The sequence below is a fragment of the Anser cygnoides genome, chromosome 24 (assembly GCF_040182565.1).
Source record: "Anser cygnoides isolate HZ-2024a breed goose chromosome 24, Taihu_goose_T2T_genome, whole genome shotgun sequence".
Lineage (NCBI taxonomy): Eukaryota > Metazoa > Chordata > Aves > Anseriformes > Anatidae > Anser > Anser cygnoides.
In genome coordinates this window covers 6,897,995-6,913,088 of record NC_089896.1, presented here as the reverse complement: position 1 = coordinate 6,913,088, position 15,094 = coordinate 6,897,995, and the positions used below count along the sequence as shown (strand labels likewise).

The 15,094-nt window shown below is 63.5% G+C and overlaps 1 protein-coding gene and 1 long non-coding RNA gene across 29 annotated transcripts in view; one reads left to right on the top strand and one right to left on the bottom strand.

Moving 5' to 3' along the window:
* Nucleotides 1-15,094, bottom strand: part of MACF1 (microtubule actin crosslinking factor 1) — a 142,871-nt gene that overhangs the window by 97,462 nt on the left and 30,315 nt on the right. For 15 of the 28 annotated variants that reach the window (XM_066982410.1, XM_066982422.1, XM_066982407.1 and 12 more), the window contains exons 2-6: nucleotides 10,734-10,795; nucleotides 9,573-9,662; nucleotides 8,541-8,645; nucleotides 6,937-7,014; nucleotides 5,166-5,258 (exon numbers count right to left, since the gene is read on the bottom strand). In XM_066982410.1, the coding sequence (XP_066838511.1) occupies nucleotides 5,166-5,258; nucleotides 6,937-7,014; nucleotides 8,541-8,645; nucleotides 9,573-9,662; nucleotides 10,734-10,795 (428 nt within the window). Of the gene's footprint in view, nucleotides 1-1,553; nucleotides 2,765-5,165; nucleotides 5,259-6,936; nucleotides 7,015-8,540; nucleotides 8,646-9,572; nucleotides 9,663-10,733; nucleotides 10,796-12,925; nucleotides 13,631-15,094 lie in introns of those variants that run through there. The other 13 variants (XM_066982411.1, XM_048049574.2, XM_066982418.1 and 10 more) reach the window with 3 other exon arrangements.
* On the top strand, nucleotides 12,732-13,917 carry LOC136786896 (uncharacterized). Its single transcript, XR_010826448.1, has 2 exons — nucleotides 12,732-12,917; nucleotides 13,681-13,917. It is a non-coding gene; the product is annotated as an uncharacterized lncRNA (long non-coding RNA).

Here is a 15,094-nt window from a genome sequence, read left to right as displayed (position 1 = left end):
AGAACCGCTCTTTGTCAGCGCCGCCAGCGCCGCCGTTAACTCTTCCAGACCCAGGCAGGGCTCCCCGGGGACAGCACCGCGGGGCTGGAGGTGGGCGACGTGCCGGGGCCCCCACGTGTGCCCGCGGCAGGGACCCACCGCTCCCCGCTGGCCCTCCGCGAACCCAACCATCCGTGTGCTCCGCATGGGCTCGCCTGCTCTGCTGTCCACCAGGGAGGCTCCTGGCTGCACCAGCTCAAGCAATTCCTTATTTCAGTCCCTCAGCAGCAAGGTTATCCGGCTGCCCTGCCTTCCCCCAAGGGTGTCCTTGCCGGAGACCCTCCTGGAGCTGCTTACGGAGGCGCAGGATGCGGCACCAGCTCCACCCTCCTTTCTTCCCATCACGGCTGTGTCAGGACAAAGATTTAGGGAGGCAGCAGCGAAGAGGGACAGGTAACACCTGGGACCTGCGGCCAGCTCATCCTCAACCTTTCCAGACTCAGCCTCCTTCATCCCGCAACTGGTGGCTGGCAGCTGAGGTCCAAAGCGTGGCTGCGACACCGGTCTGAACATGACCAAGGTACTGGGGCTCACGGCCCCTTCCTGGCCCTCCCAAACGCTCACTTGTCCCCGGGGCGGGATGAACTTGGCCCAACCCAAGCACAGATTCACCCAGCCCTGTGATCCCCTAAAGAGCAACCTCCAACAGCAAGAACAGACCAAAAACAAGCACAGCACCAGCTCCTCCTCTTGGGTACCCTCCTCAGAACAGGCAAATAATCCATCTTCCTTTCCAAGCCAACTCTGCTACCTTTCACCTGTCTCTCTAAAAGCATCCTCGAAGCAGCTCCCACCCAGCACCCTGTCCCTGAGCACAGAAGGGGCTCATCCTGCCAGCAGCATGGTGCTGGACCCAGCAGGGTCCCACCTGGAGAACTCATCCCACTCCCAGCCACTCCTGCCGGCTTCTGCTGCACCTCTGCCAGTGCACAGAGCAAGTATGAACCCGGGGGACATGTCTCATGTTCCCCAGCCCCGGCACGGTCCCTCCCTGGCCACGCTGACCGCAGGCAGGCTCTCCAGGAGCCTCTCGTCACCCGCTGCCACCCAAAGCCAGCGTGGGGTAAGGGCAGGTGACAGCCCTGCCTCACGTCCGAGCGAGCAGCCCTGAGAGCAGCGAGCTCCAGCGAGCAAATCGCCCACGGCAAAAGGAAAGGCACCAAGAGCCCAAGCACCCGCTGCCCTGCACCCACCGGCTCCGGCTGCCCATGGTGGGAGCAGAGGACGGCACGGGCTGGTCCCCGGCGTGCCCCCTGCTCCCCTTGCCCAGCATTTCCAGGCTCCGTGTAAACGAGACCCAGCGGAGATGCTCGGAGACGGAGAGGCTCTGCTGAGCGCTCCCTGCAGCAGCTTCACCCCACCCAACCCCAGCGTGAGGCTGCACCTCGTGGCGCACGGCTCAGGGCCCCCTGCAGAGATCACCGCCCCCAGGGACCGCAAGGACCTGGGGTCTGCTGAGCCGGACCCCCCCACACACCCCAAAAAAGGAGGCAATGGTAACCGCAGACACTGACCATTCCTCTGTCCGTCCTTGAGCTCCCCATCTGAACCCGGCCCTGGGCAGCGGGCACGTGTCTGCCTTCAGGAGGAGATGCCAGGGTCCCACCGGCTCCGGCGCTCTTGGCCGGGTCGCTGCCGTACCCCGAGGAGCAGCGCGCCGTGCCGCCGAAGGAGGACTCGCTGCGGGAGGCCGGCAGCCCACGCCCATCGCCCTGCCCGGCCCAGTCCAACAGCAGCCCCGGTGCCTTCCCCACGCTGGGGTTTTCCAGCTGATCCACCATGGGGGACGGCGTAGACAGCTCTGAAATGGTGCCTGGCTCCGCAGCGGAGGTGCATGTCCATGCGGCGCTTGAACTTTGCTCGCCGCTGTCTCCTCTCCCCCAGGTCCCCGGGGTGCCGCTGGCTCCCAGCTCCCGGCTCTCCGCTGGCTCCCCTCCGGACACAGAGCTTGCTGGGGACAGCAGCCCCTCCGCGCGGCTCCAGAGGCCGTCGGTGCCCTGTCGCAGAGGCAGGAGCACGGCCCTGCTGCTGCCCGTGCCACTGCGCTGCAGCTGGACCAGGCGGCTCACCGCCTTCTCGCAGCCCTGCTCGGCGGGGTTCTCCAGCAGCCGGGCGATGACGGTCGTGCCCTCCTCCGGGGAATCCCCCGCCACCTCCGCGCCCAGCCGCCGCGGCTCCAGCACCAGGTGAGCTTTCTGCACTTCCCCCTGAAACCTCTCCTTCACCTGCACGATGCGCCCCGGGCCGGGCCCCCCGCCCGGCGGCAGAGCCCCTCGGTGCCGGCTCCCGGCGGGGTCCTCTCCGCCCTCCTGTCGCGGGGCTGCCTCCAACTTCAGAGCCTCGTCGTCCTCGGCCACCTCCACGGCCGGCTGCTCCTCCTCCGGGGCCACCGCTGGCACCGCTCTCTTCTTCCCCCTCCGCCTCCGTTTGAAGCGGACCCGTTTTTTGGGGGGCAGGGGAGCCTTTCCGGCAGCCTTTTCTTTCGGCTCTTTAACGCAGCCCAGAGAATTCCCCATCTCCTCGGTGCAGAAAGCGCCGGCAATAACGCAGCGAGGCCGGCTGCCGGCTGCTCCCGAATAAATCCCGGTCTTGGCTTCATCGGCTCAGCCGCACGTTTTACACCGCGCAGCGCGGCGCACTGCCCCTCGCATCCGCGCCCGCCCGCCAGCCCCGCCGCCGCTCCAGACAGCCATCTTACAGCCTGGGAGCTGCAACAAGACAAATTCAAAGCATCTCACTGCAGTTCAGAAATCACTTGACCTAAAAGCAGACGGGGACCGGATTGGCTGCAGCTCTCTCTCTCCAAATATGAGGTAATTGGAGCACTGCCCTCGCCAACACAAACAGAGAGCAGGAACCAGACGGAAAAACGGGGAAAGGGGAGGGAGAGGCTGGGAGGGGTGGGGAGAGAAGGGAAAAAAAAAAGAAGAAAAAAACCAACAAGAAAACGGGAAGGTTGGCAAAGGTAGCATAAAGGAAGGGGTGGGAGAGAAATAGGAAAAAAGCAGGGAGGAGCCAGAGCAGCTCTGCGTGCACGCGGATGGGGACGGGGATGCGGAGCCCACCGGCACCGAACCCCGCCAGCTCCCGTGGGGCGTTTCCGAGGGCATGCTCGCACCAGCTGCGATCGCTCCCTAATTCCTAAATCCCAAGAGCCCCAAGAGACCGCCTCATGTGCCCACCCCCCCCGGCCAGGCTCGCCTCCCTCCAGGCACCGAGGGGCAGCGCGGGAGGACATGTGTCAGGGTGCCCTGGGGACCTGGCTGCGCTTCGGGGAGCGGTGGGCTCTGGTACCAACAGGCTACGAGAGCAGCCCACGCCCCAACGGGGCACTGGAGCCCCCCCAGGGCAGGGCTCCGGTGCAAGGAGCACGCAGCACCCTAGGAGCAGAGAAACACGTGCCAGCAGCAGGGATGAGACAGCAAACAGGCAGGAGATAAAGATGTGGGGACCAAACCTGACGTCAGCCACCTCCGGGGTCACCCTCAACAAGGAGGGACCCACAGACACCGAGAGCCCCGTGACACGGGGGCAGCTCCGCGCTGGCACCGTCCCACCCCAACCCGCCCCCCAGGGCTCTGCTCGCTCTGCCGGCTGCGGCACCGGGATATGGGAGATTAAGAGGTTCACAATGGAGCTGCAGCCCTAGAAAAAATCCGGCTAGCGCAGGCGGGGGGACGTGCCCGGATGCGCAGGCTCGCTGCCGCCAGCTCCCCCATCGCCCTGGTGGCAGTGTGCCCTCCCGGTGGGGCAAGGAGGGGACCCGGGGGCTGACCCGCACGGGGACCCGGGCAGCTCCTGCTTTGGCCCCGCTCTCCCACACACCGGCAGGGCATCACAGACCAGGGCACGGCTGCCCAGAAGGTGGTGGGGAAGGGAGGGCTCCACACCCCCAGCAGACGTGACCCGGACTCATCGGCACCATGACCCTGCTCCTTCTGGGGGCCACAATGCGGGCAGCTGTCCCCAGCTCCTCCCTGCTAGCAGGGACACTGCCGTCCACCAGAAATGCTCCATCATCAGAAAAGGCACCCGATGACAGCCACGTCCTGTGAGCGCACCAGCCCTGACCCTCCGCAACAGCCAAACGTGCCCTCACTCCAAAAAGCCAAAAGCCGCTGCATTTTTGGAAGTAACGACCAGTGCTGGCGGCCCAGCCAAGGCAGCAGCTCCCCAGCAGACTGCACACTCATCCTCTGAAAATGAAAAGCTTCCTTAAGAGGTCTCAAAGCCAGCACTAGTCTCGCCTGGGAGATGCCAGCGAGGACACGTCAGGCAGCCGGGACGCAGCGGCTCCCGAGGCCCGCTTGTGCGGTCCCGGTCCCGTGCCTCGCCGCCTCCCGGCACACCACGAGTGAGCCCCACGGGGGGAGCAGGGCGCCAGCAGCCCCTGCTCCGCAGGTAGGAGCCCACAGGGGGCAACTGGGCACCAGCGTGCGGCCGTCACCCTCCTCCCACAGCCCCAGCCCCACTTCTCTGCCACCACCGCACGCAGCGAGTCCCGGGATGTGCCTGCAACACGTGGGTAATTAGCCAGCTCCACCTGGAGAATCTGAGGCTATTGAAGACACAAAAGGTGGTTTTGCAAGAACATCCATAACACCCAGTTGCTGGAGATGGTCCCTGGCAGGGTCAGGCAGTTTCTCCCATCCCTACACTGAACTGCTGTCACACAGCTGACATTCTCCATCCCGATGGAGGACCCCGTGGCCCGTGGCCACCCCAAGGCTGCCAGCGCCTGTGGGGTGAGAGCCCCTGCATGGCCACGAGCTCGTCCTGTCCCCACCAGCCCCCTCCGAGCTCGCTCTTCTCCGGAGGCTTCAGCTGAGCAAACTGCTCCTGCCAACCCCCTCGGTGCCAAGCAGGAGGCCGCAGCACACAGCCCATCATTAATGATTTAATTATGGAAATGATGAGAAAAGGGAGCTGCTGTTCTCCAGCACTGGTCTCTGCGACGCTGCCATGTACACGAGTCCCCCACCCTGATCGGTGTGCAGGCGTCGCCACGAAACACGCGTGTCCGGACAGACATCACGTGTCCGGACAGACAGACACCAGGGCCCCGGGGACACAGCACGCCCCCCCATCGGCCCCACGTCCTCCAGCAGAAAGCACTCACGGCCTACCTGGAAGTGGAGGATAATCGTCCATATGAGCCCCAGGGTGAGCTTGGGGTTGCCATCTGTAATGTCGTCATTGCGGATGTTCACCAATTTCACCTGAAAGAGAAGCAAAATGGTCAAACCCCCCGTCAGCCACCCCGGTGGGACCGTCCCCGACCAGGCTGCCCCCAGACCCCCAGGCCCCACCACCCCGGGCGCTCAGAGGGGCACAGCCCCCCCGGCCCCGCTCCATCCCCAGGCTGGCCGAAGGGGCAGAGGAGCAAGAAAACGAGGCCGCTCGGTGCCTGTGCTCCACCAGCAGCAGAAGGAAGGATTTTTCACGGCCTTCGCCTGCTCTGGTCGGGCAGCCAGAAGTGCTTTACCAGCACTTAACGCTTTATTTCGGTTCACGTGGAGAAGTGCCTCGTCCCCAGAGCCCTGAGCACTAGTGCATAATTTAATAGCTAGACCACAAAGCATGGTTAAAAGAGGACAGCCAGGCTTTATTAACTCCCTCTTGGGTTCAAAACCAAGCTGCTAATCAACCCGCCCTAACAAAGGCAGATAACCCGGCTCTGCCCTCACCGGGATCCACCGAAGCTCCACGTCCTGGCAGGCTCCAGACCGCACGGCCCTGGAGCTGCTCCTTCCCGGCTGCTTTGCTCCCGGGGTGTTTTAAATTGGGCAGTCCCCAGGCAGCACAGAGATCGCTGCGGCACTGGGTGCATGAGCCCCGGCACTCCCAGGGACCAGCCGCAGCGCTGTCCCTGTCCTGCTGCTGCCCGCCTCAGGCTCCTCGTCCGTCCCCAGGGCACGGTGCCCCCGTTGCCCACGCCGGCCACGACCGCTGGCAGCGCTGGCCAGGGTGAGGCATCCCGGCAAGCCCTCGGCTGCCAGGCCATAGGGCTTCAAAGAAGAAGTGTTTAATCCAAGTGGAGAAACAAGCTCCCCGGAGCCCCCGGCAAAATGTCTCTATCAAGGGGCTGGGGAGGAGGGTGGGGGCTGGAAGCGCCTCACCCTCCCTGGAGCAGGGCTTGTGCGCAAATTTATTCGGTGCCCTCGGGCCAGCAGAGAGAAAAACCTCTGCTTCAGCACGAATTGGTACAATTTATCATCGCCTCCACGTAGCTGGGGAACATCGTGCGAGGAACCTGACGGAACAGGCAGAACAAGAGAGCCGGCCCCGGGGGCTGCGGGGGCTTCGCATGCAGAAGGAACAAGTCTGGGGATGTGCCCGCTGCGAGACCTGCCCGGGAGGCTCCGCGGTGTCCCGCGGGCGCTCCGGGACCAACACCTCCCGGAGCCTGGCAGAGGGAGCTGCCCCGGGGCAGGACACCACGTCTGCGTGGCCGTGCAGGGGCAGCACCACACGGCGGCACCGGGGTCTGAGCAGGAGGCAGCTGCCCACGGACGTGCCCCTGACACCGGTGGGAGATGCCCCAGCTGCACGTCCCCGCTGCAGGGACCTGCTGGGGAGCTGCAGGTGAGGCTCAGGGGGTGCAGAGGTGATGCTGGGGCATCTGCAAAACCCTGTCCAGAAGGGCAGCCCCATTTCTCAGTTTGAAACTCGTTATTTTGCACTGCACGCACAGTTCTGCAACACCTGCAAGGGGAAGTCCCTCTACAGAGCTGTCATCAGCCAGCACCTCTGGGACGTGCACACCCAGCACTGGCAGATGCTGCTTCCACAGCCTTCCTGAGCCAGAGCCAGGAGAGGGAGTCCCCGACCATCCCGCTCTGCTCCTGCGACAGCTTAAATCACCAGGTAACCATCGTGCTCCCGCGCAGCCCTTACCTGCCGTTGCTTCAGGAAATCCAGGGCGATCTGCACGTTCTGCAGCCTGTGGAAACGCATCCGGCCCTTCTCTCGTGGCTGCAAAACAGAAGCAGCGGCTGCAGAGCGGGCTGGCCGGGCGGCGGGGCTGGGACGCAGCACCCCGCGGGCACGGCCCCACACTGCACACCCCACATGCGCTGCGGACCCGACCCCGTGAGCCCGTGGCCACCCCGCGCTCAGCGTGCTCCTGTGACCCCGTGCACTCAAACACACTGCTCCCTTTCCTTGTTCTGCAGGAGAAAAAAAGTCAACACTACACGAGATCCTGCTGCAGGAGGGAAAAAGCCCACGGTGGGGCATGGAGCTGGAAAGGCCCTGAGCCCTCGCTGTCCTTGGGGCGAACAATGAGTCCCCCTAAGACCCCAAGTCCCTGCGCCAAAGCTCTGGGCTGCTGCCAGCACCAGGCACGACCAGCTCAGCCTCAGAGGCTTCATGGCAGGGACCGGCTGCGGGTCCCCACCTGAGGGCAGAGACCCCAGCCCAGCAGGGGCTGCTGCTCCAGATGCTGCCTTTGAACTGCTGGGAAGAAATGCAGTGCCCTCAGCTGCCGAGTTCTGGCCCAGGAGGGAGCGGAGCAGGGCTGGGTGCGCGGCTCGGACCTCCCTGTGCGAGCCCAGGCAGCTAGGGTGGGCGCTGGGGCTGCCCCGAAGCAGCAGAAGGGGGGATCGATGCCCTAACCCTGAGCTGGGCCTCACCAAGAGGTGTCCCCAGGGTGCTCCGAGCAGCGAGGACACCACAAGTGTCCTTCCGTCCCCAGTGGCAGGGGAAGAACTGTCCCTGCGAGAGGAACACCTCGGGGGCCACGGAGGACCGGGGGCTCGGCAGGAAGGTGCTGCACCCCCAGCTCCTGCCCAGCTCCCGAGGAGCAGCAGGGGACGCTGCACCAGGAAACCACCACCCACAGCACGGGGGCAGAAAATCCGTCTTCTCTTCCGCCTCGGTGAGGTGATGGGGCCTGCCCATCCACTGCAGGCACGGTCGAGCCCCTTTAGGGCAAACCCTTGGCTTTGTTCTCATCTCCACTCGCATGCACGGGGCCGCTGGTTGTGACCCGGACCCCACCATCGCCCCAGCCCGCTCCTCACAGCCGAGGCGCGACGGTGCCGGTGCCCGGCGTGTCTCCATGCAGTGCAGGGTTAGCAGACATCACGGCACGCTGCGGGTCGAGCAGGCAGGGCCCCGGCTGGGGCCTGCGGTGCCCACGGGCGCGTGCAGGACCCGTCCCCCCGGCTGTCAGTAGGACTCATGCTCTCACACCGAGCGGGTGGTGTGCCCTGACTGCGAGCCGGCACCGCCATGCACACGCAGATAATCCAGGCAACGCTAGCACAGCTCCGTGAGGCCCGTCGGGTCCACAGGCCTGGCACAGCTCTGCTTGCTCGAGCTCACAGACAGGCGACCGCCCTGACCGAGCACTGGCAAAGAGCAGCGGGGATTGATCAAAAACCCCGCTAGTGCCCAGGTGAGGGGAAGGTCGGAGCCCCGCTGGGTTGCACTGGACCATCTGCCGGCACGCCGGTGTCAGCCGGGGGTTTGCTGCGTCCTGGGTGGACCCGACCTACTTCTTCATCATCATCTTCCTCCTCCTCCCGCTCTTCGCTGCTTGCACGGCACCAGGCCGGCGCTTTCACCAGGCGAAGGCTCCTCTGAGCTGGCGGCTCTATTTGCTAACGAGCACGGCACGGACGGCACGATGGGAGGGTGACACACAGGGAGACAGAACGGAAACCAAAATGCAAGACCCAGGTAAAGGAAAACCAAAGAGAAACACGTGCCCTGGCGAGGCTCCTCGCTGGCTCTCCTGGACACCACGGGCTCTGCCGCAGCCTCGCGTGCTGCCCAGGGGGCTCAGGCAGGGAAACTTTCCCGTGGCTTTGAAGCCAAAATGACGAGAAAGAGGCTGTCTGGATCCCAGGCAGCTCCATCCAATTCTTCAGCCCCCACAGCATCTAATTTGGCATCTCAGGAGGGTAACGGAGTGAGTTAACAGATCTCTGCCCAGATCCTATTTTAGGGGAAGACTAAAACAGTTCCTGCTGTGCTACGCTGTTGCACCAATAACTCGCAGTAAATGTGACAGTCTGCGAAGGAGGAGAAGGAAGGGGGATTCTACGATGCTCAAGATGCAAGAAAAGAGGTCTGCACATCAGACAGCTCCTGGGAGCTGCAAACCCAGATTGTGGGGCAGGGGAGGGCAATGTGGCTTCTACCAACTCTGGGCAAAAGTGCTGGACACGCTGTCACAGAAACAGTTTTAGTCAAATCCATTATTATCCAGTATTTTAAAGACGTAGTGAAATCTGGAAAGGGAAGGCATGTATAAGCCCTCCCCAAAAGAGGGCTCTGCCCAAGGCACCACAACCCAGCGGCTTTAAATAATCACACGCTTTGGTGGTATCCAGGAAACCAGCACGAGGAACATGGGTTCGAGTGAAAATAAATGAAATAAATAACAAAATGACACACATTTCAAAACAAAACTATGGCAGAAGAAATGACTGCTGACTGCTGCGGCTGCGCTGGAGCAGGAGGGCGGACGGAGGGAGCGGAGCGGGGCTGGGCAGCAGCTCCGGCGCCCCACGGCGCAGACTTACCAGCTTCACGCCCGACAGCACCTCCAACAGCGAGATCAGGTTGTGGCCGTCCCGCAGGTCTTCGTACAGGTCGTTGATGTGCTTGCGCACCTGCGAGAGGCAGGGAGGGAAGGAACACGCTCAGGGCTCCGCTCGCCGGCTGCTGGACTTGCGGCAGTGGAGGAGGAGGGCAGCGGAGTTTGCAAGCAGACATCTCTCAACAGAACACGTGTGTTTAAATCGGTTATTCCAAAATTATCGCTAAGGAAACCAGCCTCCGCTTTCCAAAATGACCTGGCAGGAGCTGCTGCCAATTTCAGATGCACGAACAGATCCCCGTTAAACCATCCTCACTCCAGGCAGTCCCGTAGTAGCGCACGAGTCCCGGGGCGTCTCCCAGGGCACGCGGCTCCAGTGAAGGACTGCAGATGTTTCTGGGGGGAGCACGGCTGTGGAGCGCGAGCAGCTTCTGGCACAGGCCAGGCTGGAAACACCAAGCCTCTGGACCTGCTCGTCCCCTAGCAAACCCAGACCTCGCCCTGGTGCTTTGCGCAGCTGAGAAGTCCCAGATGTTTCCGCACCGCAGCCTAAAGCAGGTGGCCCCAATTTTCCCCCCCCGCCCTTCATTTGTGAGATTTAGAAAGTAGCTGAAAGGCTGACACACGTTCACAAGGCTGGCTGAAAAGCAAGCCTGTGACACCTCTAATGCCCAAACTACTTTTTTTTAATTTTTTTCTTTTTGCAAATAGAGACTAAATTTGGCAGTTAGCCAAGCAAAGCGCCTCGCAGCACAACGTTAAACCCGCTCAGCAGCGAGCATCTCCCTCCCGCCCCAGCTGCCAGAGGGAGGCCGGGACACGGGCGCAGCAGAGCCGAGCAGAACAGGACCGGGAGCAGCAGGACGAGCAGCGCACGAGCCTCGAGTTACAGCGAGGGCTGCGAGCGCAGGAGGCGAACGTACCAAAAGGGCTGCGCTGCGATGTTACAGTGCCCTCCAAAGGCACCTACACACGTCCATCGCAACCCGCTCTGCTCCGAGTACAGACACGTTTTGAACGCCCAACACCAGCGCAAAAATTCCCAGACTAAAAACCAGGCATTTACCTGCCTGTCCTGAGCCAGGATGGATAGAGAGACAGACAGACGTTTAACCCGTGTGACAATAGAACACGCGACTCTTACCTTCATCAAGTGTTTATTGACCCATTTAGTGAAGGTTTTCTTTTGGACTCTGTCCCGTTCATCTGTTGAAAGAACACAAAGGCAGCTCTCGGTCAGTATTTTTCGTGCACAAACTCAAATGACTTTCAAATGAGGGGAAGAGACAGAGCAACCGCTGCCGGTGCCAGGACTGCCGGACGGATCCTGCCCCCGTGCCGGGAACAGAGGCTGCTTATTTGTGGGGTACGTGGATGGGGCCGCTCGCCTGGCACCGCAGCCTGGCTCCAGCAGAGGAACAGAAAACGGCCCGGGGCTGCGCCTGTGCCTGGTCACCCCACAATTAATGCTTTAGATTCGGGGGAAAACAGTTTGTTTAAATAAAAGCAGCACAGAGCGTTACAGAGGGGACCCCTGTGCCTCCCTTTCTTCCCTGAAGGGGCAGCGCCAGGAGGAAGAGGAGGCTCGCCGACCCCCTGCGCATTGGGGTAGGTGTCCCCCTCCTCTACGTGCCCCTGGAAGGCTTTGACACATTACATAAAACCCACAGATATCCCTTAAAAGGCCACTGACAACACGTGCAATTAGCAGCTTATTCTTCCGCTGTATTTTTGGTTCATTGGATTGCCAGGATTTAACGTTTATTTCCGTCCCGCAGCTCAGCCGAGCTCTGCCTGTCCGGGTCACCCGGCCCCACAGGACAGGGGGACAGGGGGACACCGTCCCCGGAGGTCCCGTGCAGCCCCCAAACCCCCAGGGCTCTTCCCGCAGGGGATGGGACAGGAGATTTGTGCTGACACCGAACAGCTCTGGGGAGCTGCCAGCAGGCTTTGTCCTGCCCGTTCTCAGTGAAAAAACAACGCAAGAGACAAAACAAACGAGGCAAAAGGAGAGGGTACGGGGCAGGGCTGCCCTGGGGCCGCGCAGCACCCACCGCCTCCTCCCTGCGCCCAGGCAGCTGCGGGGCTCAGCGTAATCCCACAGCCAGCCCCGCACCAAGTGGGATTGCCTGATTTTAACAACATAATCTCAGAGAGAGCCGGCGCCTTGGTGCTGAGCCGGCGCTGCGGTGTGCCGGAGCAGGATCCCGTGGCGCAGAATGTGGGGGCTGCCCCGGAGCATCCCCCCGCAGCCCTCGGGGCACAGGGATGCGCTCGGGCAGCAGCCGGGTGCTGGATTTTGGCAAAAGCCCACCCCGGATCCCCGGGAAGGCGATCACATCTGCTGAGGGGTTCTGCGCTCTGCTGGGCATCAGCTGGAGCTCCGGGCAGGGAAATGCACCGCTCCCATCGCTCTGCACCAGTCCGGTCCAGCCCGGCACAGCAAAGCCAAGGGCGGTGAAATTCCTTTCTCCCCCAGCCAAGGGGCGTTCCTGAGCCCAGCCCAAGCTCCTGGAGCCCTGCCCTGTCCAGATGCAGGCTGTACCACGGAGAAAGTGGCAAAGGACGCAATGCAAGACATCCCTCTGACACCATGGTTCCCCACACAGAAGGACCCCTTGCTTCTGTTTTAAAAACAAAGAAAAGACTCAAGAGAGGGGAGAGAACCAGCACCTTGCTCTCTCAGATCCCCCGGGCACCAGCCCAGGCTCCCTCACCGTGCTGCACGTGCTGCTGCACCACCCCACGTCCCCATCCCGCCGGCGGTGCCTGCGCCCCGGGAGGAGCCACGGCCCCGCTCCTGGGGCCCCTCACTGCCCTGGGAAAACCTGGCCACGTCTCACCCCGCACGCAGGTGAAGGCACACCCCGGTGTTCCCACCTAACCACCACCCCGCGGCTTCCCCCACCCAAAGCACACAGCAGAACCCGTGGCACATCGCAGGCACGTTGCGGGCACGTCGCAGGCGAAGCCGTCCACGCCTCCCCCTCGCCATGCACCGTCCCCTGGCCGAGGCGAGGATCCAGGTGCCAAAACCCATCCCCTCGCTCCGCACCCCACCAGGCTCTCGCCCGGGCAGGGTTCCCCCGAGGGGCGGCCACACCACGGCGCTGCCGCCTGGCACCGCTGCACGCCGCCTGCAGTGGGAAGCCACGTCACCGCCACGCGTCTGCGGGGACTTCTCCTCCACCCGTCCCCCAGAGCCATGGCGCTGGGTCTCTTCCTGACCCCGGCGCTAATTCGGGGTGGATGAGGCTCGAGCCGGCTCTAACCATGACGCAGAGCCCGCGGCACGACGCCGGCCACCGAGTTGGGAAGCGCCTGGCAGGTACTAACCCATGCAGCACATCCGGCACACCATGCGCGTGCTCAGCCACCTCTCCTCCCCGTACAGGCGCTGCATTTCCATCTCCTGTGCCCGGGCTGGGGGGCGCTGGGTCCCGGCAGAATGGCGACCACCTCCCTGCTCCAAGGGACGGGTGGGGAAGGGTCTTGTGGCGGCACCTCCTGCCCCGCCGGCCGAGGCAGCGCGGTGGGTGACGGCTCGGCCGCAGCTCCTCCCACAGCACCACTTCCTACAGCCTCTGCCCCCCGCTCGGGGCCCGGCCGCCCTTCCTCCAGGGCATCGCCGCGAACCCCCTGCGATGCCAGCGGCCGCCTTGTGCTTCCTCCGGTCGCCGTGCCCCACGGGGCCGTGCACCCCTCCGGACACAGCCAGCCGAGCGGCCACAGGCACCAGGGAGAGGAGTTTGCCTCCAGAGGAGGGGGTGAGCTCGCCCGGCACGGTGACACTGCGTGTCCCCGAGGGTCTGCCGTCCTGACAGCCGCCCGATGCTCGCAGAGCTGTGCAGAAGGCTCCCTGCAGATTTCAGCCGCTCCCCACGAAGCGATGGGGAAGGAAGGGCAGTTCCCCCACCAGCGGCTCCAGCCAGGAGCAGGAGGCGTTGCAGAGCGCGGCGCAGCTCCCGGCGGCGACACGGGGCAGCAGAAGTGCTGGGGCACGGGTCGGAGCCACGCCAGGCGCGCCCGCGGAGCTGGGCACGGCCCCGCAGACAGGCTCCGGGCTTGTTTCTCTCCCTCTTGTTTTCCAGTTAATTGCACCAGCCGCGGGGCCGGGGCCGGGACGGACAATGACAGGCTTTTTTCCTCGCTCGCGCCTGCCAGCCAGAAGCTTCTCCACAAATAATTCCCTGGGTCCGAAGTACTGGAGCTGAGTCCCAAATGCTCCGGCTGCAGGCTGCAGTCCTGCTCGGCATGCGGGGAGATAACGGGGGCCTCCTTTATCGCCACCTCTCTTCCTTTTCTTCTAAATATAATCCCACCGCAGACCTCCTGGTCCAAGCCCCGCCGCCCTGGCCGGGGAGACGAGCGGAGCCAGCTCGCGGCCGGGGGAAGGCAGGAGCGCAGAGCCCCTGTGCATGGCAGGGGGCACACGGGGACGGGGACGCGTCACCGAGCCCCGCGCAGAAAGTCTGGGGCAGGCCGGGAGGTGCCCATGGGCCTGCGGCACCTCGGCACGCTCGCCCTTCCCATCTGGCGCAGAACTGACGTTTTCTCCCCTTTTTTGCCCCGTCTCACCCCCTCCAGGTGGTTCCTGGGCTCTAACTAGGTTACGCACACCCCACACCGCGCTGTCGTCCGAGCTAATAATAATGCACAGCTACTGCTCGCTAACAGCATTAAGGCGCTGCGAGCTTATCTCTCGCCGGCTAATCTTTCCAGAGTCACCCTGATAAGCAACCTGTTGCAACCCCCCCCCCCGCTTCCCTCCGTCCTGTGCCATCTCGCAGGGGGCTGCTGGCCCCAGTGGCCCTGGCCACCAGGAGCCCCCAGCACCAGGACCCCCCAGCACCAGCCCTGCCTGGGGCCACGCAGGGGACGCGGGCAGTGCCCAGGTGACAAGGCCGACCCTGGCACCGTGGGGCTCCCACCCCTGCGTGCAGTGCATGGAGCATTGCCGGGTGTCAGTGGTACAGGGAACAGCTCCAGCAAACGGTGCCCCTGCTGCTGCAGCTGCTGTCAGGCACTGGCAAGAACCGAAATCCGTAATTACACGTGCCCGTGCCACTTCCATTTGATGGTTCTCAGCACGTCTGATGCCTTCGGAGCTGCACAGACGCGTTCAGCTGCGACGCGCTTTCATGTCGCTGCCTTCCCGAGACAGGCGAGGCTTGCAAAGAGACAACCACGTGGCGAGCCCGGCCACAGCCCAGCCGAGCCTCAGCGCCGTGCTTCCCAGCAGCTGCTCCCACTGCGAGGCTGAGCACCTCGGCTGCTGCGCCCAGGGCAGCACAAGCCCTCGCCGGAGGGCAGAGGCAGCCAAGGAATGGAGCCACGCACCCAAGGGGTTTTCACATCTCTGTCGGTTCCCTGAACAAAGCAGCGAGAACTGGGCAATGCGCAAAGCCACCCTGCCCCACACCTGGCCACAGGCAGCCCAAAACAGGGCACCAGCTGAGTCTGGGGAGGAAAACTTCCACTTGGCATCCCTTCAGCAGACCCCTC